The 26,857-nt window shown below is 47.9% G+C and overlaps 2 protein-coding genes across 2 annotated transcripts in view; both read right to left on the bottom strand.

Annotated features, from left to right (window-relative positions):
• The window catches only part of LOC8034676 (zinc finger FYVE domain-containing protein 1), a 40,368-nt gene extending 19,748 nt beyond the window's left edge, over positions 1-20,620 (bottom strand). Inside the window, exons 1-7 of the mRNA XM_040221865.2 lie at positions 20,564-20,620; positions 20,191-20,472; positions 11,530-11,752; positions 8,705-8,916; positions 7,433-7,530; positions 3,753-3,852; positions 690-790 (exon numbers count right to left, since the gene is read on the bottom strand). Coding sequence (XP_040077799.1) covers positions 690-790; positions 3,753-3,852; positions 7,433-7,530; positions 8,705-8,916; positions 11,530-11,752; positions 20,191-20,472; positions 20,564-20,620 — 1,073 coding nt within the window. The remainder of the gene's footprint in view (positions 1-689; positions 791-3,752; positions 3,853-7,432; positions 7,531-8,704; positions 8,917-11,529; positions 11,753-20,190; positions 20,473-20,563) is intronic.
• On the bottom strand, positions 13,758-15,140 carry LOC115320255. Its single transcript, XM_029980363.4, has one exon. It carries the CDS (start codon positions 15,060-15,062, stop codon positions 13,827-13,829), a length of 1,236 nt encoding a protein of 411 aa, XP_029836223.3. The 5' UTR covers positions 15,063-15,140; the 3' UTR covers positions 13,758-13,826.
• Positions 20,621-26,857: the final 6,237 nt, after the last annotated feature.

The following is a 26,857-nucleotide window of genomic DNA, read 5'->3' as shown; positions in this document are numbered from 1 at the left end:
TCGAAAGCCATGCGCCCAGGCGTGGTTGTGCGCCTCACAGCTGTGAAAGAGTGCAGGCACATCATGCTACGCCATCTCGTGGTGCTCGTCGGGAGCGAATTGGAGCGAATCTCTGACACACTCGCTTTGTAGCGAGACGGTGCTGTCCAGATGCCTCCTTTTCCACCGTGGCCATGGCTGCCATAACCACGGTGGAAGAAGAGAGAACCGAACTTATCGTAAATGCAAGAAACGGCAGAAGCAGCGGGAAGAGCCTTCACCAGGAACTTCATGGACGAACGCCGATAAGTGTAAGGCCTATCACACATTACTGTGCTTACCAGTCTTTGCCAGCATGATCAAGCTTGTTTAATTAATTTATTTGTTTAGGAATACTGTTCACTCCTAACAGGAGCTGTGAGAGGAATGGGGTAGAATTTCACGTGTAATATACAAGTTCACACAACATATAAAATAGAAAGAAAAGAAAAAAATATCGAAACAATGCTGCCCATTATGCTTACAATGAATGTAATTTGGGCAGAGACTTGGCGTTAGGTGACGAATACTTGACTTTTGCAGTGAAAAATACTAAGTTCTTTGTGGGGACATGCTGCATTTGTTTTTGCTCGTCCCTTTCGAACGACCGACAAAACGGTTTCGCAGAAGGAACTCTGCGGAACTTGAGAGCCACCATAACGTTGACTTACCCTGACCAGGCATACTTGGCCCACCCCATCCAGGCAGCGTCATTCTTGGCACCCGTCTGTGGCGTGAGGACAATCTCCCGGCCCGACTTCTCGTAACAGGACTGCGACCAAAAAGATTTGTAATTGTATGCGTCATCCAGACTTCGGAGTAACCAGGTAGTTTGTCGGAAAGAAGTCCATCACCCCCAACGAATAAAGACTGGTTCATGCATTGCCCTCCGAGTGCGAGCGAGTGCGTTGCACTTGTTTCTAACCGCTTGTGACAATATATTTTTTAACTTTGTGAGCACCACCCTTTGATCTTGGGCTCGAAATATTTTTGACCATGTTATAATAGTTATAAGCAGGATTTTGGGCTTTTCTAAATATCCATAAAAAATCCAAAAAAATGCCCGCCGGTAAAAATTGTAGCCTATTCGTATTTATTCAATAAACTAAAATTTTCAACGTCCCAATGCAAAAGAAAAAAAAAAAGACGGTAATATTGAATAAGTTTTGTCGGCTCACAAGGTAAATAGTCCTGAGAAAACACCACCCCAGTTTCCTTTCAAATCTCGGACCAGTGACGACGAACCAGTCTTATTGTTTATCTCGTCAAGGCTCATTTAAGGACAACAGGTCGTTCATCATACTTTTGGGTTAGGATAAAAACCGCTGTTCCGGTGTTCAGTTTCGAGCACACTATTTGTGCTTCTTAGAGGAAGGGGGGGTTATGTTTCTGTAACAGTGAAATCTACGAACCATAGAGATTTCATAAAAAGGTGGGGGTTTTGATAAAAAAAAAAGGGGAGAGGGGAGAAGTTGTTGGGATCTAAAGCAAGCTTCACAGCAATTATCTCGAGGAGTTTGCTGATATCAAGGTAGCAATGTTTGTCGAGGCGACACTTGTTTTTCAAGTTTCGTTGTGATTAGTAATTGCCAATGGCACGGCATCAATGCCAAATCCATCTAGAGCAACCAACATTATTTAATACAAACACACGTTTACACTCAAATATTGCTTATTTATTTATTTATTTTTTAAATAAGAAGCACTGCAAAATTAAACTCCAAATTTTGGGAAATTGGGACCTCAACAAAAATAAACTCCAACGAACTCTCAATTTTTGGCAAAAAAGAAAACCAACTTCGCAAAACACAGCCGAATTTGACAAAAAATAAACTCCGAAAACGCAGAACCCTGGTTACAAATGTAACAGGGCAGTCTGACCGATGGCGCCAGTGAGTTACAAAGGAGCACACCACACTCAATCACATTCAAGCACGAGCGCGTGAGCCAGCCTTCGAGTATGCCACTTCCAGCTCCTAGCATGCAAGATTCAATTCAAGTTTTGGACATGTATCTATGCCATTTCGAGAAGTGCCAGAGACTGCATAGTACTCGGGAATACTGTTCCTCCAGAAGGCTACTTTCCATGCTGCGTTTCATATTGAGCGCAGGCGAAGCCAAAGTTCCGAAAGCACCGCAGCTTAGGAGGTGCCACAATGTGTTTGCTGCAAACCCGTGACCTGGAGAAGACATCATGCCCCCATAGGGTTAGCTCAGCGCTACTTGTGGCCCGGTTCTCCACCGGTGTCTCCTCTTTCAAGCGAGGTTTTCGTTGCTCGTTTCGTCGCGGCTACGGAATCGCAAAAGGCTTTACGGCCTAAATGCGGTACCGAAGGCTGCGAAGGCAAATCGTTACTTACAAAATGCAACAACTCTGTGATGGAGGTGCATGATCGAGAAGAAAGGAGATGGCCAGGCATGGAGATGGAACGAGTATTTCCAGGCCTCGTTGAAGTCAGATTTAAATGCGAACCGTATTTACTCGAGTAATAGCCGCACTATTTATGGACACTACTTTCCCACAGAACACATATACAGCCAATCATTGCATTGTGTATAAATAACATAGCGAATAACCAGATAGAGAAGACAATTCTCCATACAAATGCAATTTTCACAGATGGTATCTTCTTCGCTATAGACATTATCTCTGTCCTGTAAACAGCTGGAATCATGCTGCCTATCGCGGTGATTGGCAATCTGTGTGCTCCGCAAAAAAGCAAACCCTCAGGATTTTTTCATAAATAGTGCGGCTATTACTCAAGTAAATCCGGTATTTTGACGGCCCAACAAGCATCGTGATGAAATGCTATGTCATATTCTGATAATAATACCGAATCTAATTGAGATCTATCCGTCGAGGTAGTCAATTAAAATGATAATGAGTCAAGTTCAGTTTAAAAATTTGCACCTTCCCTTATCTCCAAAGTCCTATAATGCGTAAAATGCAGTATTTGAGGAGCGATTGTTTAAATTTGTTTTGAAGACAGAAAACAATCGTTTCGAAAAGTGAAGAACCTATACTTATTTTAATTTTCCCTCTAAAAGTCGCAGGGAAACGCCCCCACTTCAGATTTTCGAAAACAGAAATGTGGGTCAACCTACAATTGTGTAAATGCGGAATGTGATGACCTTTGTGTGCGTTAGCTTTTTTCCTTAGTGCGCTCCGAGCTCCCAATAATGTGAGAAAATGGATCGTGGCACTTCGAGGATATACGAAGGGTCACAGTCGGCATGAGTGTATGTAGAGAAAGCCCCACGATTCCCATCGTCGCAAGGTGTCTGGGATATTTCCAGAAAGGTCTGTTGTCCCGGTACATTTCTTCCCTGATGTTTGTTCTGGCACGGAACATTATCCCGTACGAAAAATCATCTCGAGTGTTTGTTTTGCTTGCAAAGCCATAAGCGATTGTTCTGCTTTCAAAGCCATAGGTAAGATATTGACACAAGACACATGCAAAACAGTCAACAAATCCCACCTGTCCACTCGCAAAGAGCCCTATTCTACGATATCCAAGAACAAATCTTCTTCAGTGTCACCTTCTTTTTGCACTCCCTCTCTCGCATTTTTTTTTTTTCTTTCCTGGTTCGCTGAAAAATAAACTTTTGATTGACAGTCGGCACCGTGTCTGCGCACTTCTTGTTTCTTGTCCCTCGTCAAATTGCGCCGTTCCCGCCCCGTGAGATGAGTGACCGACTCGCTCGACTTTCTGCCTCGTTGAAGAAGAACTCACCTTGCACACAAAGACTTTGTTGTCGTGCTCATGCTGGTACTGGCACTTGGTGTCGCACCGGTGACTCCCCTGGTGATTCATGCTGCGGTTGCAGCGTGCACTGCGAACACAACGGCAACAAATGATGCCTCGGATGTTCTCGATGGCATAACTCTCTGGGGTACACTCCATGGCCGAGACAAAACAAGAGAACTCGGGGAAATGGTTAGTCAAACATTGTGCAGTGCAACTCACTGCAGTTGTCTTTTGGTGCCTGGGGTCCGACTTTGGTCGCTGTGAGAGCGAAGAGTGCGATCGAATTTGCCTTTGGCGGAGCGAGCAAAGACGGCGATTGCAGACTATTCGTCTGCTAATGCGAGCCAAGAAACGTGGTTCGTCCGCTCCGAAGTGCCATTTGCAGACAAAAATAAAATGACAAAACGCCCTACGCTGTCTGCTAAGAGATAGTAAAAAAATGCAAGACGTTTACGCTGCAACCCTGAATTAGAGCGCAGCTCTTGAGGAGGAGGAGGGGAAGGTACGGAGAGGAGGGTATGTCCGTCCTCCTTACCCGTACTCTCCCCTCCTCCTCGCCTCTCATTTAGGGGAAAATTCTCCCACTAAATTTAGCTGGAAAAATTTTCCGCTAAATTTAGCGGAGAGTTTTTCCCGCTAAATTTAGAGGGGAAAATTTTAAGCTAAATTCAGCGGGAAGATTCTCCCGGTAAATTTAGCGGGGGAATCTTCCTGATCAATCTAGCAAAGAAATCTTTTCCGCTAAATTTAGCGGGGAAATCCTCCTGCTAAATTTAGCGGGGAAATTTTCTCCGCTAAATTTAGCAGGAAAAATTTTCCTCTAAATTTAGCGAGAAATTTTTTCCGTTAGCGAGGAAATTTCTCTGCTAAATTTAGCAGGGAATTTTTTTTGCTAAACTTAGCAGGGAATTTCTCCGCTAAATTTAGAGGGGAAAAATTTCCACTAAATTTAGCGGGGAAATTTTTCTGCTAAGTTTAGCGGGAAAAATTTTCCGTTAAATTTAGCAGGAAAGTTTTTCCACTAAATTTAGCGGGAAAATTTACCCATAATGCAACGCATGGTGAAGTCATCTATGACGTCACTGGTGACCGTCGTGACGTCACACGTGACGTCTTCATGGGAAACGTCCCATTATGCACCGCGCAATGATGGCGACAGCGACACCGTTCAAGCCAGAAACGGGTGCCTTCGAGCTGCGCTCTAAAAAGGTTGATCGTCCGCTACGAACTGAGTGCCACGGCAAAGTGAGGTCGGATGCGGGCTGAAACTGCGATCGCCCACTATTTTGCATTCGAAGCTGTCGACAACTCGCGCTTTGTCTGCAAATCTCGAGTTGTTCTACTGCGGTACATAAGCCGACACTGACAGCTGGATGAGGCGATACTAAGGACAAGTACACTAGATGCTGCGCGACCTTTCTCGTCATTTGTATGTCGGCGAGACATTCTTGTCAAATTTTTGCCAGGTTCTGAACTCGTGAATGAGTCAAAAATGTCTCAACGATTGATTATGCGCAAGCCACGGTGCCATGTCCAATCGGCAGCCGAGGACGCACTCGCTCTCACCTTGGCCAAAATCGGCCGGTCCCGCACGGTCCCGCCATGTAGATTAAGACCCTAGGGTCTTAATCTACATGGCAGGACCGTGCGGGACCAGAACATTGCCACCTGCTAAGATTGATCAGCTGTGCAGAGCTGGCCAATTGCAGCATGCGCCTATGTGCCCAGTTCCTTGGCCCCAATTGCTCCTGCCGTGTAGATTAGGGCCCCTGAAGTGTTTACTGCATCTTGAAATGTGGTCCCTTGATTTCCATCTGATGACATCACAAAAGTGTGGCAGATACAGCAAATGCCCAATCTGCTGACACTTGCTTTCAGCTGGACAGTCCATATATATTTCTGCAGCAACGAGCTAAGACACTACGACGACAGCGACCCTGGCGTTTGCTCGTCTTCCTTTTGCCGAAACTTCTACAACCAACCACCAGGATCCCGATATCCGACACCGTGACACGCCGGATACCGTGATGTCACTTGTTGCAACCACGGGACCACTAGGTGGTCGATCACTGGCGAGCCTTTGCCGGTGGCACCACAAGTGTGATCTTTTCCACCCGAACACAAAGTGGCGGCAATTGGCATTTTTGTTTGCCTGGGTGGCACATGAGCTTCAATAACTTCTTTCCCCATTATTTTATGGTTATAATGGGCGCATTGGGGGGGGTATCCGTCAAGAACATAAACTCGGGCTCTCTAATATGCCTGTAAACACAAGTGGCTTTGCAAGAGTTTTCGGAATATTGGAATTTATTCGCATGGCTTACAGGATCTTAAATTAAAAAAAATTAATGGGAGGGCAGATTAATACATCTTTGTCACGCTGCCCGCACGCGTGTCAAATTTCGATGTATTTTGTTTGGATTTCCAAAGAACAGTTGCCATTCTACCAGGCTCCCAAGAAGGCTTGCCAGTGTCACTTTTCATATTATATTTTCTTGTTATATTTTTTGTAATCAAGCTAATCACTATTATTATTTTTTATTTATTTTTTTTTATTTTCACAGCAGTAACAACACGCCATGTCCCAGAGCAAACTGACCTTGCACAAGCTGGATGAATTATTCCACAAAATTTGGCTTCCTTTAAACATTAATGGTCTTTTATCTTCATGGTTTTCGCAATTTTTTTTTCAAGCACAAAAAGATGTCTGTCTTGGTGGCTTTGTTTGCAACTCAAACTTGCTATCCACGAGCACTGTTTTGCTTGGTTCCCTTTCCCGATTTGGATATGACGATACCGGATACATTACAGCAGACAAGCTGCCCGACCTCTTGGAGCTAGGGCTAAAACTGTGCCGGCGAATTGCCGGCACACGCCTGAAAGGCTCCACCCAAGCGGAGCGCACCCGCTAGCCTTTGACCACGCAGATGTAGCAAAATATTTTGCAAGGAAATGACCACCCAAATTAGCCATTAGTCATTAAGCCCTTGACACATAAGCATTCCATCTGAGAGCATCTTCGGGCTTTCTAGATCCCAAAGAGGTGAAGAGCTGTTACTTGGTTGGATCTGTGTTGGGTCCCGATAACATGGCAATCCACAATGTGGGCCAATTTAATCTAAGCCACTTAAAGCGTCAAAATCAGTCTTGCATCCTACGACTCTGCAATTTCAACAAAGATGTCTGCTGCGGCGGCATTGGAAAGTGCTGAACGCCGAAATTTCTCAACGTCACAATTTTTAGCACACTTTATGGAGTCTGAGCATCACATACTGGGGTTCCATCCCCTGTTCGATGCCTATTGCTATTACCGTTTGAGGGGGCACACGCACAAAATTAAAATTTATGATCGGCTAAACAGGAAGACCAGTTGCACTGCACATGATGTGTGAATGTAATTGACACAAAACGTTTGTTGTTTTGATGTTAAGGTTGCAAACGAGAATGACTGCCCATGCGTAAGACTAGCATATGATCATACTGAGAGCACTGAACCTTCTGTGCAAGTAGCAGACAAAATCGCTCATCGTATATACAAACCGCCGGCACAGCGCTGAGGCTTCGAACCAACCGAAAATACAAACAAGGCAAATTCGAGTTTTCAGGAATCAACTGTGCTTTTAGATGGAGAAACAAAAGGGGAGGGTGGTAGGGCAATTTCTTACCTGCACGCAATGCATGTGCACTGGCACGTGAAGAACTGGTCCGGAAACGAGCTGGGAATGCTGCGGTCAATGTCCCCGCTGAACTTCTCGTTCAGCAGCTGTCGAGAAGAAAAAATTTCCCGGATCAGACGTTGCGTCCAATGCAATGAAAGTGCGACGGTACTAGACGAGGTTTCTAATAGCCGATTCACACGACGGACTGATCCGCGGACGGATTGATCACGTGACGACATATCCGCGGTTCGTCCGTCTCCCAAGCGCATCCACACGAGGGAGACGACGAGCAGACGCCAGTGAGGACGGACCGAACCTGTTCGCACCCCACAGTGCCGCGAAACTCCAACATCGCACAGTAGCACCGTTGTCCAAGAGAGAAATCGACGGTTTCTACCGCGATAAAGAATCGTACGCCGCTGCTACGTACAGATCGAGAACAAAACACCGGGACAGGCTTCGCGCGAAGCGCCACTAACTTTACTAACCCAAAGCACGACAGTGACACAGGCATGGTCCTGCCCGAGAAAGCTTCGGCGTAGACGCGACGAACTTCTGGGCTCGCTGAGGGGCGTTTGGAGATGCCTTCACACACTCCGCGCTCGTGCACAACACTCAAGCACACCACATCCACAAGAGAGGGCTTGCTCGGTGAAATCCTGACTGGACGTGCAAGAATTATCGCGGCGTGCTAGACTAGTTTTGACGGGAGCTTCTTGACACGGACCCGGAGGAGCACCGGAACCTGCGTCGCGTCAGCCGGACAAAGTTTCTGGAGTTTCTCCCTCGCGTGGAACCAAGAATCGTACGACAAAATGAACCAACAAACGCACAAAACGCAACGACGCGCCATTTTTGTTTTGAACGCACAGAAGCAAAATACCAAGAAAACCGTGTACCGTTGCCAGACTAAATGCTTTCCAAGTCAGTCTGCCGCCAAACGTCCGCGAGTGAAAAAGGCGCTCGACTCTATCAGTCCGCGCCTCCGCGGAGGAGGCGCGGATCGCAGGAATCGGTGACGTACCGGTCACGTGGTACACGGTCCGCGGACGAAAATCGCGATTTGGTCCGTCGTGTGAATCGGCTATAAAGGGCGGCACTTCCTGTTGAAATCCAGTGCAAACGTTTCCCCGCCAAGTTTAGCGGGAAAACTGTAGCGTGACATCACGTAGTACTGTGGCATCATGCGGCAAGACCGTCACAAGTTAGAAAGGTGTGCGGAGGAAACTAAGGAGTCGCACTTGCGACCCGACAGCAAAACAAGCGGAGCACACTCACCCTCAGCGCCTGGAAGATGACCTCCACGGGCCTGGCCGACCGCACCGTAGAGTTGTCCACGATCTTCTCAACCACCTCCCTGAGCCCGTCGAAGCAGGTGGGCAGCTGCTTGGTCTGGATGCCCACGTAGTCGAGGGCGCTGAAGGCGTCGATGCTCTTTTCGGCAGAGTCAAAGCGGTGCCTCAGTATGTCTGTTACGGAACGACCATCGTCTGCAATGGCAAGAAATTGGCTGTCGCCTTGACGTTTCCCAAAGGCGTTCTAAATGCATGGTGTCTGGAGTCACTGACGAGGTGAGAAGGGCGGGGAGGAGCTTCGGTTGTCACGCCTGGTAAGTGTCAAGTGTGCACGTGCAGTCAAAGCACTGCAAAAGGCCACGAGCACATTCTCATCTTGTCAGTGACTATGCGGAGCAGAAGTCTGTCTGCTTCTTACACGGGGGTTGCGGGGACGTCGAAATGTCAAGCTTTGATCGGAAGGATAGTGGACTCCGGTTAGAAGTACCTCAATGCTAGCTACCTAGAGTAGTAGTAGTATTAAGCGTTGTAGGTGAAGTGGGGGGGAAAGTGAGGGCCAATCGTGTACGCGCGCTGGGTGTATTTGTCACTGGCTCTCAGGGAGGATGGGGCATAGGGAGAAAATCGAGGAGGTACAGTGCAGACCGCATATAACGTATGTCGCGGGAGTCGCGAAAATCCGCACTATAAGCGGTACCGTGCTATAACCAAAACATCAATTTTTCAGGCCAAAATACATGCCATGAGACAACTTACCTTTGTAAAACAATTTATTTTATGTTAGATGATAAATAAAGCTTAGTTTGAGGAAAGTCTTTATTTCACCAGACTAGTACAGTTCTGTCTCAAGTGTGTCACACATTTTGAAAGAAATGAGCGGCTTTTGCCTGGCTCAGCCTTTTAACGGCGTTGCGGGTTGCGGACGGACGTCGCGAGCATTCAGGATTGCTAACCCTAATCACTTTTCTCCGGAGATGAAAACACGTGAAAATTCGCATCCTTCATACGGTACGCGCCAGTAATACCTTGAACTTGAGCACACGCATGAAATGTGCCAAATAAGAAATCCGGGCGATGTTCGAGGACACAAATGCTTAGCAATCACCACTGTAGTTGGAAGTAAACAAACACGACGACTGGCATTTCTGCCGTCTTGAGAGCGCCGCCACGACATCGCCGCACGAGTAGGTGGATCTTCCCTTCTAGTACGTGCTGGGTTATCATATCGACACACAACGAAAATTCACAGTCAAGGATAGCGCTTTTACACGGAACGATGAGATGAACGCCGTCTACGACGACGATCACAACCGACGCCATGTTTGCGGAAAGAAGCAGTCGGCCCGCGACCGGCATGCGATGCGCACGAACACTTCTCGCTTCTCCTCGACCTGCGATTGGTCTGTCGTTGCGGTTGTTTGTTTCCAACGCAGCGGAGGGACGCACGCACGTGAACGGAACGTGCATGCGTCCCTCCATCGCTATGGCAACTGAAGCCTCTCTCTCTCGCGCCGTCAGCGCCGTTATCTAATGTCGCACAGGGAAGCGTGCTCGCTGCTCCGGTCGTCGCCGCGGTCGGCGGGCTGTGCCAGAAGCCGCACTATAACCGGTATTTTCCTTCGCGCGCCTGCGTTTTAAGCGGTATGTAATTACACGGAGTTCTATGGGAGGCGAACCGGTCGTTTAAAAAAACCGCGTTATACCCGGTCCTGCACTATAAGCGGTTACGTTGTAAGTGGTCTATACTGTATAGGGAGTGGTAAAAATAGAGATACGGTGAGTGAGCCAGCGTCCTGAGAAGTGCGGTCACTAATTCCGGTTGCAGCTAGCACTGAGGTCTACACATTATTCTTCCAATCGAAGCCAATCGGAGCTCGGCGTTCTGACGATCAGAGAAGAGTGCGAGAGGGAATGAGAAGGAAACTGAGAACCAAACTTTTTGGCCGGTAGAAGATGCTTCTAGAAGTTGGCTTTTATTGCTGCGCCGTACGCGTGAACACACCTTACAGTAGACTCGCAATAATTCAAACTCGGATATTTCACACTTCTGCTTAGTTCAACCACAATTCAAAATTTGGGTCGTCCCGCCATGTTTTTAATGTATTCATAAGCCGCTTAATTTGAACGGCAGTTTCGTGCAATTCATACATTTTGCTCTCTCGGCCAAGTCAAACGCACTCCTTTCCAAAACCATGTTACTGCAAAGAAGCAATACACGCAGAGCTCGCTTCCGCGGGAGTTGCTTCTACGCAGTGCACTGGTGCTCAGCAAGGAGTGCACCCAACGGGACTAAAGCCGGGGACAGGTGAGCGACGAAAACGCGTGCAGAGCGGGAGTTTCCACAGCATCTTGCGCGGACGCTCCGATGTGATGGCATGACATAGGTCCACGTCACAGTGTCCGTGCACGTTGCCATGAAAACTGCCACACGGTGCCTGTTTTCATTGCTCGTAGTACACAAGAGACAACTTCTTTGCTGGATGAAAAAACTTCATTTTGTTTTGAGGTGTCATGTGCTGTCTAAACAGTCCACAATAACCAAAATTCTTGAGGGACGAATAAACTTATGTCATGCATTTCACCAGTGTTTTTATTTGTGGCACACCTGCTTACGATAAGTAGGCCTGTGGAGAGGAAATCATCTGCTTTGTATGTGCAGCCATCTATATAACAAGTCATAATTTTATCTTGCATCGTATTTAGATGTATTTCCGATAACACAAACCTTTGATAATTCACACAAAATTTGCGGCCTCCTGCACTGATTGCATCGTGCAGTATACACATGAATAGGCACCGTGCCCTCACCGCCCGAGAGTGGCCTGGTGTGCATGGTCTCGTGGAAGACGACAACGGCGGGACCAAGGACCGACACAGGTCCTGCAATGTTGCAGCGCTCCTTGAGAGCCTTCAGCTCCTGCGAGAAGTGGCTGGCGTAGGCCTGCGACGCGTCGCCCAGGAAGCTGAACAGGTCCGAGTGAAGTCGCTCCGCCCGCGTGCGGTAGATCACCACGTCCGAGATGGCCAGCACCTGCGAGCATGAGGCAGCACGGTGACCGTCAACGCGAGTCGGACCAGAGCCAGTGGCGGAGCCAACGGCAAACTGGGAAAACGGAGTAAAGAGGTGAAGGGGGGCAGAGCAAGCAGAGTAGGCAGAGTGCCACTTCCGATGCCGATACGCCGACACGGGCAGGGAGCAATGGAGATATGGAGGAGATCATCCCTTTGGGAGCCCCCGACATGCACGCCTGCAGCGTACTGCATGCACACATGCGTCGTATGAGGGATTGGGAGTGTTTAATAAAAGTTGCTTAGATCTGCGAGGTTGAGAAAAGTGGCCGGCCCAGTTCGAAAATCGCCAAAGAATTCTACATTCCGGCATCGGCTGTCCGACACTGTCCGCCATCTTGCAGAACAAACGAGGCATATTGGAGGGGTTAAAGAAGTTTCTTATGCAGGAGAAAGTGTGCCCACATCCTGAAGATGAAAGATTGTCAACTGCTTTGCGCACGTCGGATTCTCTCTCACGAGCATGCTTACAAAATTTCCATGACTGCAACAATCTCTACAGGACTGTGTGAAAACATGTTGGCAAAGCCACCGAAGATAACTTTGATCGTTCGCACTTGTCGATGCGGACGTTCCCGTTGTTGCTCCTGCCACAAATGCTGAGATCGTAGACCTTGCGTGCGGCCAGGGTAAACACAAAGTGACATCGAAGATGCACTTCGGAAAATGCCGACGACTGCGGAGGTGCAAAACACCATATGGCTACTTTGAGACAAACTCGATGGCTTTTGGACAAAATCTAGGTCACAACCTGTATTTCTGCAAAATGTATTTCTCATTTGTATTGTAATACAGTCGACTCTCATTAATTCAAACTTGCGGATAATTCAAACAAACATGCAGGTCCCATCCTATGCATCTCTATGGGAGGAAACTTCTGATATTTCAAACTTTGCTTTATTCAAACAAATTTTCGGCCCCCCTCGAGTATGAATTAACGAGATTCGACTTACCATTTTATGAATGTACTTCGGTATCATTATTTTAGGCGTCTTTGCCATGTATCACAGTTTTTGTATTTCCAAGTACCTTTGAGGGTATTTCTGCCCAATCCTGGTCAGTAGGCTTCTGAACTGTTTTATCGTATCAATGTTAAAACCGGGAGCAGTTCCTCGGCAGCCATTAGTGGCAGGCAAGGGTTCCTTAAAGCCCGATCTACAAAACATTCTTCTGCAAGGTAGGAAAATCCTTCTCACGACCCCTCCCATTTCCTCCACTCCCACAGCTATCATGACAGCAAGGGGACTCCATTTATTGGTGGATCTTGGGGCTAGATAAGCCGGGTAAGCTGCCGGCTTAATCCAGCCCTAAGACGTGGCAACAAAAGGAGTCCCCCCTTCGTCCTGATACCAGTAGAAGAGGAGGAAATGGGAAAGTTGGCAAGGAGGATTTTTCCACCCTGCGGTAAATTATTCTGTAGGCCAGTCTGGGATACGCTCCCCGAAACAACTTTTTTTTTATTTCTTTAGCTAGAGACATAAAAATTCAGCCCTTGGTATAGTTTTTCATGCGGATTTCAATTGTATTTAGTTTTCACCTAGCTACTATAGTTATTGAGTTATGTAATACACAATGCAAAAAAAGAGCACTTTTTCCGGGAAGGTTTTGATATACTAAATTTACAAGAAAAGTATTGTGCTGTATTTTATTTGACTCTTCAGAGATTGCAGAGTGCTGATATCTAGCCACACTTTGCACAAAAATACTAGAACTATGCAAAAAAAGTTTGTGCTCTGTACCTAATTATTTTCAGTCTACCTTGAAACAATAAATAAGATGTTTCATAACTAATGCTGATAGAAAATTCAGTTTCAATTAGATATCAGCCCTCTACATGTCTTGAAGAACATGTGTACCAAATTTTGTTACTATAGGTTAACTATAAGTTCACAAAACGCTGCCCGGAAAACGTGAAATTTTCAAAAAACATGAAAATGAGAAAAACATGTTTGAAAGTTTGTGAAGTTTCTATTCATTGAAATGCCACTCTATTTACATAAAATCTGGCCACAATGGCAAAATGCACTGACAAGTTTCTAAAACCCTCCAGCACAATAACTTTGTCCCTCCTGGCTCTTGCGGGTTGTTTCCTCACTCCGGGCCCTCTTCACTGTGCTGCGACGATGTGCCCTGGCTTGCGCTGTTTGCTTGGTGTTCATTTTCTTGATGCGCATTTGATCGCAATGGTCACCATGCATGACCAAATCTTCTGAAAAAAGTATTCCAATCTCTTCCAGCACTCTTTCAAAGCCTGTATGGCCTTTGTTGTACCAAAGTACAGCAATCGCTGTGGCCGTCTCCACAGTAGTCCTGGAGGCGAACTTGGTTTTCGGGCACAACAGCCATATTTTACTATTGAGCGACTCGGCCGCATTCTGTGTCTTTCCGTGAAGGCACCGAGCCAAGAGCTTCTCGTCGGTGAGGCGCTTATATATGGGCAGGATTGTCATTCCCTGTGCTTTTGTCAACAGCGGGGTGTGGCGAGGTGAAGGCTCCCCCAGTGCTTCCGCACGCTTGTGCTTGCACCATGAATTCGGTCCCGCAGGGCAAAAGTTGTGGCTGCCGGCACCATCACTGGAACAGCTATGAAAATAGGACGCCCATATGGCAGTGTACATGCTTCGGACACTGCCTTTGTTGCTTGTGATGGCTATCTTATAGTACATCTGTAGTTTCTGTATTGTTGGATCCTTGAGTTTTTCACCGCGTGGCAGTGGCGTCGCTAATTTCCGCAGGGCAGTTCTGAGGCGCTTCGAAACGTGGTTCGTGCATTCCTCTTTCTCAATGGTAGAGTCGCCGTATACTTTTGCCTCACACACTGCAGCATAGGCCTTGCTGTCGCCATCACTCAGGAAGCTGGTAAAACGCAGTGAGGTCTCGTATGACGAAGTCCTCTGCCATATTTGCACTGCTGCAGCGGGTTCCATTGCGTGGGATGAGCAGTCCGTGTTTTTTTCGCAAACTGGATGATGGAAAGCTTGCCATGCTTCTTCGTCGTCGCCCATGTCCTTGTGGATACTGCAAGCATGGCAGCAATTCGAAAGAACTTGGAAGTCGAGGCAGAGCCCAGTGTCCAGGGACACAACTGTGCCCACTCCGTTGTGGCTTTTATGGCCCCTTTTTTGCCAGGTGCCATCAAACATGACTGGCACATCCCTGCCGCCGGCTGCGTCCTTCGTGATATTTCGCGCCAGCTCCAAGTTTTGGCTCACTGCCCTCATCGCTGCACCATGGAGCTTTTTAGAAATGGCGTTGAACGTTTTGTGGTGCATTGGACGTGGAAGTCCGAGAATTGCACAAAATCGCGAAAGTTGGTCGTGTCCTGCGCCTACAGTTCGGGCTGCCACAACTGCTTTCACGTTCACCGCGAAGCTGTCGCATGAGCTTCCGCTGTCATAACGAACACTCGCCCCGTGGTCACTGGCCGACGTAATCCGCCTCGATGTGTGCGTGGACAAAAGCGTGGACTCGGGGCAATCGGCATTTTCACAAAGTAGTTCAAGGAATGCCGAAAGTCCTTTGCGCTTTTGAGCTGCCTCCCGGACGCGAAGCTGTGATCCGTGGCAAATTGGGCATATCGAACCCCTCACAAGTGCCGTCAGCGCGCCAATTTCGCAAAGCACCACAGTGACAGCAAGAGCACCTACCGGTCTAGGCTCATTCTCGAAGAATCCAATCTTCTTTTGCGACGCACTCACAAATTCCAAGGCAGCGTCGATTTCAGAAGCACTGTCGCGGGGTTCGGAGTTGACGTTAGGCCTATGCAATGTTTGAGCGTCGAGGGCATCGTCCTTGGCGGTCACTTTAGGACGCGTCGTACGTCGCTGTTTTCCTCGGTATTTGTTACGAGTTCTGCACTTCCGATAATCGGCACCGCGCTTTTTGGGGCTCGCCATACCACATGCAGAAGAAACGCTGAACAACTCGATAACGGCGTTCGCGGCTTCGCTCTTCTGACGGAGAGATTGGAAAAGGCGGGGGAGCGCGCCGCCGTCCAATGGCGGCCTCGCGCTGCATGCCACGAAATTCAAAACGCTCGGCAAACGAGTTACTTTTCTCGTTTTTCCTTTATTTTCCGCGAATATGCGAGACTAACCGCCGGTGGATCACGGAGGAGACGACTGCCGCCGCATGCCTGCACGATTGCAAAATGGCGGGTGGAGCGTTATTTTCGCGGCAGAAGGACGCAAACCACACGAATTTTCGCGACTTTTGCCCGGTTCTCGCGTCACCACTGCTCACTTGGATGCATTTTTAGATATTTTCTTGTGAGATTTTTAGCTTGATGTTTTCAGAAATGAAAGGTCCAAGGTCGGCAATGCAACAAAAAAAAAAGTGAAATTTTTTCAGAAATTTGTGACTTTTCGACTTGCGATTTGCGCCAAGAAGCGACAGCATTCGGTCTTAGGCTAACATTTTTATATCTGTCCGCGTTCCCCTGGCGCGCGCTCCCAGAGCGCGCTTCTTTTTTGTTGTGCCGATACTAGCGATCATCACATGTAGAACAATGTTTTTCTTCGTAATTACATCTGCTGACGGCAGGTGGAAAGTTCTGTTTAGGGAACTCCTGTCTCTAGCTTGCTCTTCAGTCTTTCCATAAAGGCGTAAACTGATTTAGTCGAAGTCCTAGTTATGAATAAAAAAATGTCGGTTAAGGGGAGAAGCGGGTCTTAAAATATCAAAAAATCGCTAAATATGCCATTTTTCAAAATTCACGATTTTGATGTCTATATAGTCCAGAGTATGTCCTCACAAAATGTAAATGCTCCATTCGATCTCTAAATAAGAAAATAATGACAATTTGTAAGCGTTGACAGACCCGACTTGAAGCCTAAACTCTGAAATGTCAACAAAGTTCAAGCCGTCTGAGCTCTGCAACGGCTCAACCGATTGCAGCCATCTTGGTCTTGTTCGAAAGCTGGTTTCCCGCGCTTATTTTTCCCGCGCTCCAAAGCGGTGTACCCCTCGAAGCCGTGGCGTCATCGATGCCGGACGAAAGGCCGTCACCAACGCAAGAGAGGCGCTGATTGGGCACAGCGCGCGCTCCTCCGAGGCGCAGCTCTCTCATTGGCCAAGACGCGCGCTCCTCCGAGGCGCAGCTCTCTCATTGGCCAAGACGCGCGCTTCCTCTCCTGGCTTCCCCGGCGCAACGTCCAAGGAAGGAAAAAAAACTTCATTGGAAACCAGTTCATTGCACTTATTCAGTGCATGTGCGGCTGACCCCCATCCAGGCCTTGCTGGGCAAGGGTGTCAGCCAAGTCGCTCCACGGGCTCCCGCGGCGTTCGAGACGCACGTTACATTCGGATTTCTCCACTTTCTCAATCGATATTTTTAGTGTTTTCTTTGTGCTTCCTAGTATTTCGTATGTTCCCTGTCTTCTTCGCATCGTTCGTGTAAATATTTTGGTAACTGGCATTTCATTATTAGACATTCTTATAGCCTCTATTATATGACTTCTGTTCACTTTAATTCTTTTACATGATTATATCGTGCTAAAGAAATAAAAATAGCTTTAGCTTGTATGGCATTTCTTTAGGAAGCAAGTGATACCTTTTTTTTTTTGCATTAAAATTTTAATAAGTTTTTTTTTAAACCCATGCTCAAATTAGCTAATTAATATTTTATATTGTTGATAACTTTTGACAAAGAAGAAATATCTGAAATCTGATTGCAGTTATGGAATCAGCATAGTAAACTGCATGCCTATGCAAAAAATCACAGACATACCAATAAACAAAAAATATTTTTGGATAACCCACTTCCTCCCAGTGTGATTTTATCAACATTTCACTAATTCATTACTTTTTTCGTATTTTTTTTCTAGTGTTTCCATGAATGGATTACGTCATTTTTTATGTCAAGATGTTCAGGAAGACTTACACTACACCTTGATGGCAATTATTGCTTATCATTCTGCACACAATTTTCTATGTTCAATGTCAAAACTTTAACTTCGATTTTCTCATCTTCGTGTTTTTTGTCAACATGCTTAGCCTTACGGGGGTTTTCATGAGGTTTTTATCGTAGCATTCTGAAAACATTGATACCGTTTTATTCAGAAAGGACTGGACTACGGAGTAAAGCTATTTTTTTACAGTCTAGAGTTTCAAAGAAAAAAAAAAAAATTATGATAATTATGACCTCATTAATGTCATAATTGGCATAATTAGCCAATTTTTATATAGACCGTTTTATCGTGGGTAGCGCCATTTTGAGAGCGAGAGAGAAAAGGGGAAAGGGCTACCGCCGCTTTCCTCCTTTCTGATTGTGTAGAAAGAGTGGAAGTCCTGGATGAGGGGGCCTGGCCGGTGTTGGGCGTCTGCAGTGCCCCAACTTCGTTCGCGCTTTTTTCTACGGTTCAAACTCCCAAACTTAATTAGAGTCATGGTCTTCGATGGCGACAGTCCCCCGGTCATCGGGACACCATTGCTGGGTGATAGGGTGCACGAATAACGACAGAAAGCGTCGAATACTGTCCGAGGACCTATGTAGCTCGCATGGAATCCGGCAAGGCAAGTACAACTGGAATGTTTTTAAGCTCCATTGCTTTCCGCATGACTGGAAATGATGAACCATTTATACATTTTTGCTAGCAATGGGGCCTATTTCAACGTAGCCGCTTTTAGTTGTAGTCAACAAGTTATACACGAAACGGGAACCTCAATTAACTTTGTAAACGCCCGGAGCTGCTACATATCGTCTTGCTCTGCTGTTTTTTATCTTCGTGTTCCTGTTCTTATATTTCCTTTGAATGAACGACGAAGACGCTCCAGATGTACTTTTATCGAACCGCAAAAAGCCTCTAAGCAGCCACGAATTATCTTACTATTTGATGCAATATTTTGGGTACTCACCTCCAATTTCTACAGCTGGCACGGTCGCTGCCGCTGTTCCCCCCGTCGCCACACTGGCGCATGCCATGACTCAAACAAAGAAACGTGCACACTGGGCTCGAAAACGCAGATCGCAACACACGAGACGTCCCCTGCAGCGACTATCAAGCGCCTCAAAGCGCCTTAGTCAACGGAAACAACCCACCAGCGGCACTCCAAGGACGCTTTTGCCGGTTCCCTGGTATTGCGCAGAAGATCGCGATTAAAAAAAAAAACAACATAGAAATACGTTTTTAACAATTTCCAGCCTCACCCGGGGGCGGAAATGAGCCTTCAACTAAGTGTTGTAGATGATAAAATCGAGTCAGTCAGCACTGCAAATTATCACTATTAAGATAAATTCAGTTACAAAATTTTACAAGCTGAAACAGCAGTTATCATGAGAAAACTCGCACGCACATTGCGAGCGTACCCCATGTTCATCGGCGGCACAGCGCTTGGTGCGCGCTCCATTCACGAAATGTTCCGAGCGAAGTCGAGAGGATAGCGTTGAGGAAACGCCTTTCGGTTTACGGACGCAAACCACTGCCGCCGGAGACAGGGGTCATGTGGAAAGCGATGGAGCTCAAAGACATTGCAGCCGCTCTCGCCTTGCCGGATTCCTTGCAAGCTACATATGTCCTCGGACAGTACTCTATGCTTTCTGTTTTTATCTGTGCACCCTATGACCCAGCAATGGTGTCCCGATGACCGGGGGACTGTTGCCATCGAAGCATCTGGCTCTAACTAAGTTTGCGAGTTTAAAACAGGAAAGAAAGCGCAACCGAAGTTCGGGCACAGCAGACACCCAACACCGGCGAAGCCTCCTCATCCGGGACTTTCACTCTTTCTACACAATCAGAAAGGGGGAAAGTGCCGGTAGCCCTTTCCCCTTTTCTCTCTCGCCCTCTTTCAGTAAAACGGTCTATAATATTGTCATTTTGTGAAATTTTAAATAGCTTTATAATGCATGGCAGACCTTTAGCTATGCATCTACATTAATAAAAAAAAAATTTTTTGTTGGAAATGGCTTTAAGGACTTGTAAGAAATTACCAAATTAGGCAACACTATTTTTAATAACTTGTGAACTACTTGAGATATTTTAAAACTGATTTCATATTTAAATTGAGGAACAAGACGCACATATGCACAGTGATTTTCATTAGAATAGCTGCAAAAATAAAAAAAGTCAATTTTAGAACCAGTGTCTCGCATTAAGGCCACTTGAAAATGGAGACCCCAAGGTGGGAGGCCGGGGTGCCACTTTGCATAGTACTGTGTCTCAAAAGGTACAATTCGAGAAAAATATCCTAGGTCGGAGGCACGCAGACATCAATTACTTTGAGCCCATAGATCAGTGTGTCTTTGATAAATATATACTCAATGAAGGAAGCTCCGGGGGACCAAAATTTTTGTTTGGTACGTTTAAAAAGACCCTGGAACTTCAAGGTATAGTGAAATTTGAAAATCTGTCTCAAGTTTTCGACACCCGGACACTTAAGAGTTCGTCGGACGCCCGCAGTCACCTTGAGGAGCAGCCGGGTGCGCTGGTTCTGGTTCTGGGCGACCCCGAGCAGTCCCTCGGTGTCGATGGCTACCAGGCCGGTGTCCGGGCAGAGCGCTGCCCAGGCGCCCACGGTGCACGACTGCTGTTGCGAGGAGGTGCGGAACACCGGTGCCCCTCCGAAGAAGGTCTGGTTCAGGGTGTGGCTCTTGCCCTCCCCGGTGTTGCCGAAGATGGACAGCACCTTCACGGGCCGGTCCACGCCGCAGCCCAGGCGGCGCGAGAACTCCTCCGAGGAGGACACCTGCGTGGGGTAGGGAGGCGCTCCTAAGGTTTACTAAATTCCCGAAACCAGAGCAACAGAGAAACGCTGTTATGCCGTCGTTGTATTGAACCGGCATAATGAGGAGACGTCGTTGTATCATTGAGCCGGTGTAACGCTGACACATCATTGTGCTGTCATTGTACCAAACCGGTATGGAGACGAAACCTCAATATATCATTGTCATACTGATTCGGTATCTCAACAAACTGTTGTTATACCATCGTTATATGGTTCGACAGTCGGTGAAAGCGTAGGAGATTTGGTACGGTGTCCGGAACATGTTTCCAACTGCTCCGTTTAACAAATCCTCGAAGGTGGTCTCTCGATTTTCGTCCAATAACGTCATAAATGTTTCGTGGTGCTGCCTGCTGCAATCTTTGCATTGGCACGGCAGTGGAGGCGGGTGCGGCGGACGTGTGTTCTGCTGCAGGTCACTCTCTAGCTTGACAGTTCATGAAAGATTCAGCAGCCAGGATTTGGGACACTTTGACACTTACATCTGTTTGTTTCGTGCGACTAGTTTGTTGCTTGATGCGCACGAAACTTGAATTCGCTTGTACCGTTTGGAGTTGTATTCACCATACTGCGTTGTCCTCCATCGAACGTGTTTAAAGACGGTTCGTAGTAATTATCTACAATAGATATCCTGCGGCTAAGTGCTACTGCGGCTATGATAAATTACTCGAGAGGGTGGGATTATGCTCTTTGTTTAATGGACATCCTATACACGATTTACTGTTTTGACATAAGGGTGTCAATGCAGCTGTTGATTCATCGCCACTTTTAAGCGCTGTTTGTTTTCAAACCTCCTCTCGGTCCAGCTGCTCTCAACGCCCTTTTTATCCCTTGGGTCTGTTTCACATGTTGTCAATAGACCGTATGCGCAATGTAGAGCACCATCTAGTAGCACGCCGAGAACCACACCCGCCATCTTGTTAGCGGCGAGAAAACGAAACCAGAGATCCGACTGGCAAAGGCCCCATGTAAACAAGCGACCGCGCTTCGTGCGAGAGATGCGACGCCAACGATTACTGCGTTCCGCTGCGGATGCAGCCACACACCTTCGATTTGTCGCTGCATCCGCAGCAAAAACGTGAACAGGGTTCACCTTTTTTTCCTCATTTCTATGTTTTACTTGAGACGCAGCTTCTGACAAAACCAATCGGTGACAACGCGAAGAAACATGCGGACGTTATCTCGCGATGTGAAGCCATTTACAACTATTGAACTAGGCCCTAATCTTTTCAAGAAGTTGTACCAAATTTGTTTATGACCTTCTTTTTTCTTTTGTGTATGTTAACAGTGTCGGCCTGCCTTTTTCTTGGTACGCAAGCAGCTCAATGCATGCGGACGAGACCAAGCAAAAAGATGGCAGTTCTAATAATTTACGCCACCCACCATAATTGAAGACACTTATGGTTATCAGTGGTATGGTTAGGTTCATCGCAGTGGCTAAAACTTCGATGTCGGCAGCGGCAAAAACTTACGTTGCGGACGTCGAATGAAGCAACACGGGAAACAACCTCATTTTACAGCCTCCTTTTTTTTTCCTTTTTTTTGTCGCAGCCGAGGTAGATGTTTTGTTTAGTGCAAAGAAGCTCTGGGGTAGTTTTGAGAAAGTCACTGCAGTTATTCTGTCAGGGTTTAACAAATCTTCATTATTAGCGCAACATCCGTCAACTGTGCTTGAGGTCAATGCTATCAGAAACCAATTTTAGCCCTTTGCAACGCTTGAAAAATATAGCCTCGTGCACAGTTTCTTTTAGAACACAAAGCGTTTCACCAAAAAACCTTTTGCTATAAAAACAAAAACAAAAAAATATTTTTGAGTCGTGTATTTGCGTGTAGCAGTATAGACCTTTTCATTTTAGTAGTTGCCTCACCGGCGGGCAGAGGGCGCTGACGCACTCGGCGCCATTAGGTTGCTTCAATTTGGTTGGTTTCGGTTTCAACGTGAACGCGGCTATGTTGCTGTTTTACATTGTTTTTGCTTAATTTTGTGATACGATTATTTTCCTGGTACCACACAACCAATGAAACAGTAGTATTGAGCCGCTTTGATGACTACGAGGTGTAGTTTAGCTTAAATTGTGGGCGTTTTTTACCAACTTCTTTGATGTATATGATTAAGTTTGGCTGCGAAACGCCTGACTGATGTACAGGAGAGAATACCATTGTGTATGACCGTACCCGATGACACCAGTTTCCAGAAAAACAAACTAATGAAGAGAGTAACATGTGAATATAAAGGGGGAAGCATATCGACGGCTTGATTAGCAATGTTCTGAATCGGCCAGAACAGATGAACTGGCGAGTTTACAACTCACTGTTTGGTTTTCGTGGACCCCCAAACTTTAGTGAACTTCACAGAATAAAAACGTACAGTGTAATGACGCAGGTAATTGATATAAATGTATAATATCGTCTCGGCCTCTTTTTTTAAAATGTAGTAATCGAGCATGTTTTGACAGGCTGAGTAAGAAATTTCTTAAATTATCAATCCTGCTAAAGTACTCATAGGCGCCATTTCGCGATATTTGCCCCAGGAAATACATATTTTTTATATGAACATTTGCTTACTCAGGATATGATATGAGTGACAGGCCCGTCAAATTAAATCTGGCAGTTGTCTTCCGTAAAATTGGCCAAATAAAATTAAAGGGGGCAGGAGGCGAAATACCTCGGAAAGTTCGGCTGAATTTTAGCGCTAGGCACCACTTCACGGACCTGTGTGAACAAAAATTTATTTCTTAGAACAAATTCGCTTTATAAATATCGGCGTAGCCAGCCACAAGTAAACCTATATTCGCCATCGACAATCCTGGACTCAAAAAGCTGTTATGCAAACGGCTCTTCTTTTTTTTTTTTTTTTTGTGTGTGTGTGTGTGTGAGGGGGGGGGGGGGGGGGCGTCAATTATTGCGGATTTTAGATACTGGCAAAAGAAAGGCGTCGTCATTATTGCGCATGCGCCGAACCAAAGTCGCTTTTGGTATTTGCAAATAGAAACGACGTTGTTTCTTTGTGCACGCTATTCTAAAACTCGCTACTGTTAAGTGCGGCAGTTTCTTACGCGTGAGGTCCCAACCTTTGTGTTAAGTAAATTAAGTGGAGGGCATTGGTTATCTAAATGTAATCAATATATCATTTAAATGACTGTCGAAATGGGAGTGACCCCATGGTATACAATTTCTTAAACTTCATAAGTACACCGACCAACCAAACGTCTACGTCGCAAAAAAAAAAAAAAAAAAAAAAGAGAGATTGAGAACCTTATACAGATGTAGGTGTGATATTGCCGCGCGCAAGGCTGAGAAAGCAACGCTCGGTCGCGGTCCTCCAGAAAGTTCCCGTTTATTCATGTACCGCACGTAACTTCTATCATTTGTCCCTGCTTTTGTTTTCTAGAAAGTGCGTGTTCATTCTCGCCCCGATCACGCGACGCTCGAACCGCTTTCGCCGAATCTTCGAGATAGCGGAGCACTCTAGATAAGAGGCCGCCCGCGACCTTGTCGAGTCAGTCTCGCCCCAGCGCTCGATTCTGCTGACACGCCGACTTCGACGCCCGCGACGCTCTGCTTTCTTCTGTTTCCTTCTTTATTTTTTGGCACAAGTTCGCCACATTAAACGTTTATTTCTTTCTGTTTATTTCCTGTTTTTTTGTTTAGTCACCACCCGTGACATTTGGTGGAGGTGCGGGGTACCGCATGCCCTTGCAGCGTTCCCCTCCCAGGACCCGCAGTGCAAGCCCGACTCCAAGCTCGCTGAGAAGACCACTCAGCGCGGAACCTGAAACTCGGACCAGCCGCCGCACCAAGGGAGAGGATCCGGAGTACGGTTTGCTGCTGGACAAACCCAAGCCGAAGAAGACGACGATGGACAACCAGTCGCAGGCCCCCACCGCTCCTGCCGTCGTCTACCTACCCGTCGCTCCTCGGGCACCGGCTCCATTCCACGGCGAAAGCCACGAAGACATCGACGACTGGGTACAACAGTACGAACGAGTGGCCCGTCATAACGGATGGACACCGGAACAGTGTCTGCAAAACGCTTACTTCGCCTTGGAAGCCACCGCCCGGAACTGGTTCGAGAACCACGAAGCTTCGATCACTTCCTGGGAGCAACTCAAGGCTGAGTTGCGAAGAACGTTCATGAGCGAACACCGAAGAGAACGCGCGGAAGAGCTTCTTCAAGCGAGGATTCAAGGCCCTAACGAGAGCATCGTTAGCTTCGTGGAAGATGTCCTGCGACTGAGCAACCGCGCCGATCCCGAAGCATCCGAAGCAAAGAAGCTCAGAGTCTTGATGCGTGGCGTCAAGGAAAGCATTTTCGGTGGTCTTGTGCGGAGCCCGCCTACCACCGTCGAAGGCTTCATGACGGAGGCCACCAACATCGAACGTGCCCTTCTAGCACGAGCCACCCACTATCACCGAGTTCCCGGCGTCGGTTCCTTTTCGCCTTCCGGCTGCAACACCGCGGACATCCGCGAGATGATCCGAGACGTCGTCCGGGAAGAGATCAAGAAACTTCTACCTGCCGCCGCAAGCCCAGCCTCGCTCTCAATCTCCGAGATTGTCAGGGAAGAAGTCCAGCAAGCGCTGCAGCCTGAGGTTGTCGTCAGCACCGCTCCGGAACCACCGACGTTGAGTTACGCCGCAGTGGCCCGACGGCCACCGCCTCCTCGTCGCACCTATGTCACGCCGCCCCGACGTCAGTCTCCTGCGCCGCAGCACGACCGACGCCACAACGACCAGGTCCAGTACGCCTGCCCGGAGCCTCGCGCACCCCGCAAGACCGACGTGTGGCGAACGCCCGATCGACGCCCTCTGTGCTTTCATTGCGGGGAAGCGGACCACACCTACCGCCGATGCCCATACCGACGACTCGGGCTACGCGGGTTCCACCCGAACGACCCGCGCCCCCGTCATGGTGAACGCCCTATCGAGATCGACGAGTACCTGCGACGACCTCAGTCCCCCGAGCCTGCGTCCCGCCGAGAGTTCCGGTCGCCATCGCCACGACGTCCAGCTTCGCCGATGCACCGACCCCGACGTGAAAGCCTGTCGCCCCTCGCTCCTCGCCGGGGAAACTAGGCGCGGCAACCCCTGGAGGTGGAGTTGCCGAAGACGACCGACGTAAAGAGCCTCCAAGAACGCCGGAGCGCTCCCACTCTCCCGACGCCACGCATCGCTACGACGCCCCTGCAACGGTGTCCAACAACCTAAACGTCGTCATCGACGGTCACGACGCATCGGCACTCGTGGACACCGGAGCAGACTACTCAGTCTTGAGTGGGAGGCTCTCCCGCCGCCTTCGAAAAGTCATGACGCCGTGGGAAGGACCCCAAATACGAACCGCCGGAGGTCATCTCATCACACCAGTCGGGAGATGCACTGCTCGCGTCGAGATCCACGGTGAAACGTGCCCTGTCAAGTTCGTCGTTCTGCAAGACTGTTCGAGGGACGTTATCCTCGGAATGGACTTTCTCTGCGAGTATGGCGCCGTCATCGACCTCGGAACAAACCGGCTGACGCTACGAAAACCTGCTCCACCAGCGGAGGAACCCGAAGCGACGTCACCCACGGTCCGAGTCCTCGCAAACCACGTAAACCTACCACCGCGGTCGAGTGTTTTCGTACTTGTCGGGATCGATGAAGCTTCCTGTGGCGAAGTTCTTCTCGAGGGAAGCCTCCAATTGCTCCTGGGAAGAGGCATAGGCGTCGCAAGGGGAGTAGCTGAACTTCAGGATGGGCGGACTGTGGCCCTCGTGACGAACTTCCGAAACGAAACGCAACACCTCACGAAAGGTGCAGCCGTGGGCCACGTCGAGAAACTCCGAAACCCCGCCGAAATCACTGCGATCACTGACGAATCCTCGCCGCCCCAGCAAGACAGTACGTCGCCAGCGCAGCTCGACATTGACCCTAAGCTTCCGGACCCTGAACGGCGTCAGCTGGTTAACCTCCTCGCCGAATACCGCGACTGCTTTGCGACGTCGTCGAAGGTGCGCCAGACCGCGGTTGCCAAGCACCGCATTGTTACTGAGGACGACGCGCGCCCTGTGCATCGATCGCCGTACAGAGTCTCCGCTAAGGAAAGGGAGGTGATCCATCAGCAAGTTCAAGAGATGCTGAATGACGACATAATCCAACCTTCAAGCAGTCCATGGGCCTCTCCAGTCGTGCTGGTTAAGAAGAAGGACGGAACTCTTCGGTTCTGCGTGGACTACCGGCAGCTAAACACGGTTACGAAGAAAGACGTCTACCCACTCCCCCGCATCGACGACACTCTAGACCGGCTGCGCCACTCTCGATACTTTTCATCGATGGACCTGAAGAGCGGCTACTGGCAAATCGAGGTCGACGA

The sequence above is a fragment of the Ixodes scapularis genome, unplaced genomic scaffold (genome assembly GCF_016920785.2).
Source record: "Ixodes scapularis isolate PalLabHiFi unplaced genomic scaffold, ASM1692078v2 PGA_scaffold10__122_contigs__length_95168666, whole genome shotgun sequence".
Classification (NCBI taxonomy): Eukaryota; Metazoa; Arthropoda; class Arachnida; order Ixodida; family Ixodidae; genus Ixodes; species Ixodes scapularis.
The sequence above is the reverse complement of the archived record's forward strand: the minus strand, read 5'-3'. Positions and strand labels throughout refer to the sequence as shown.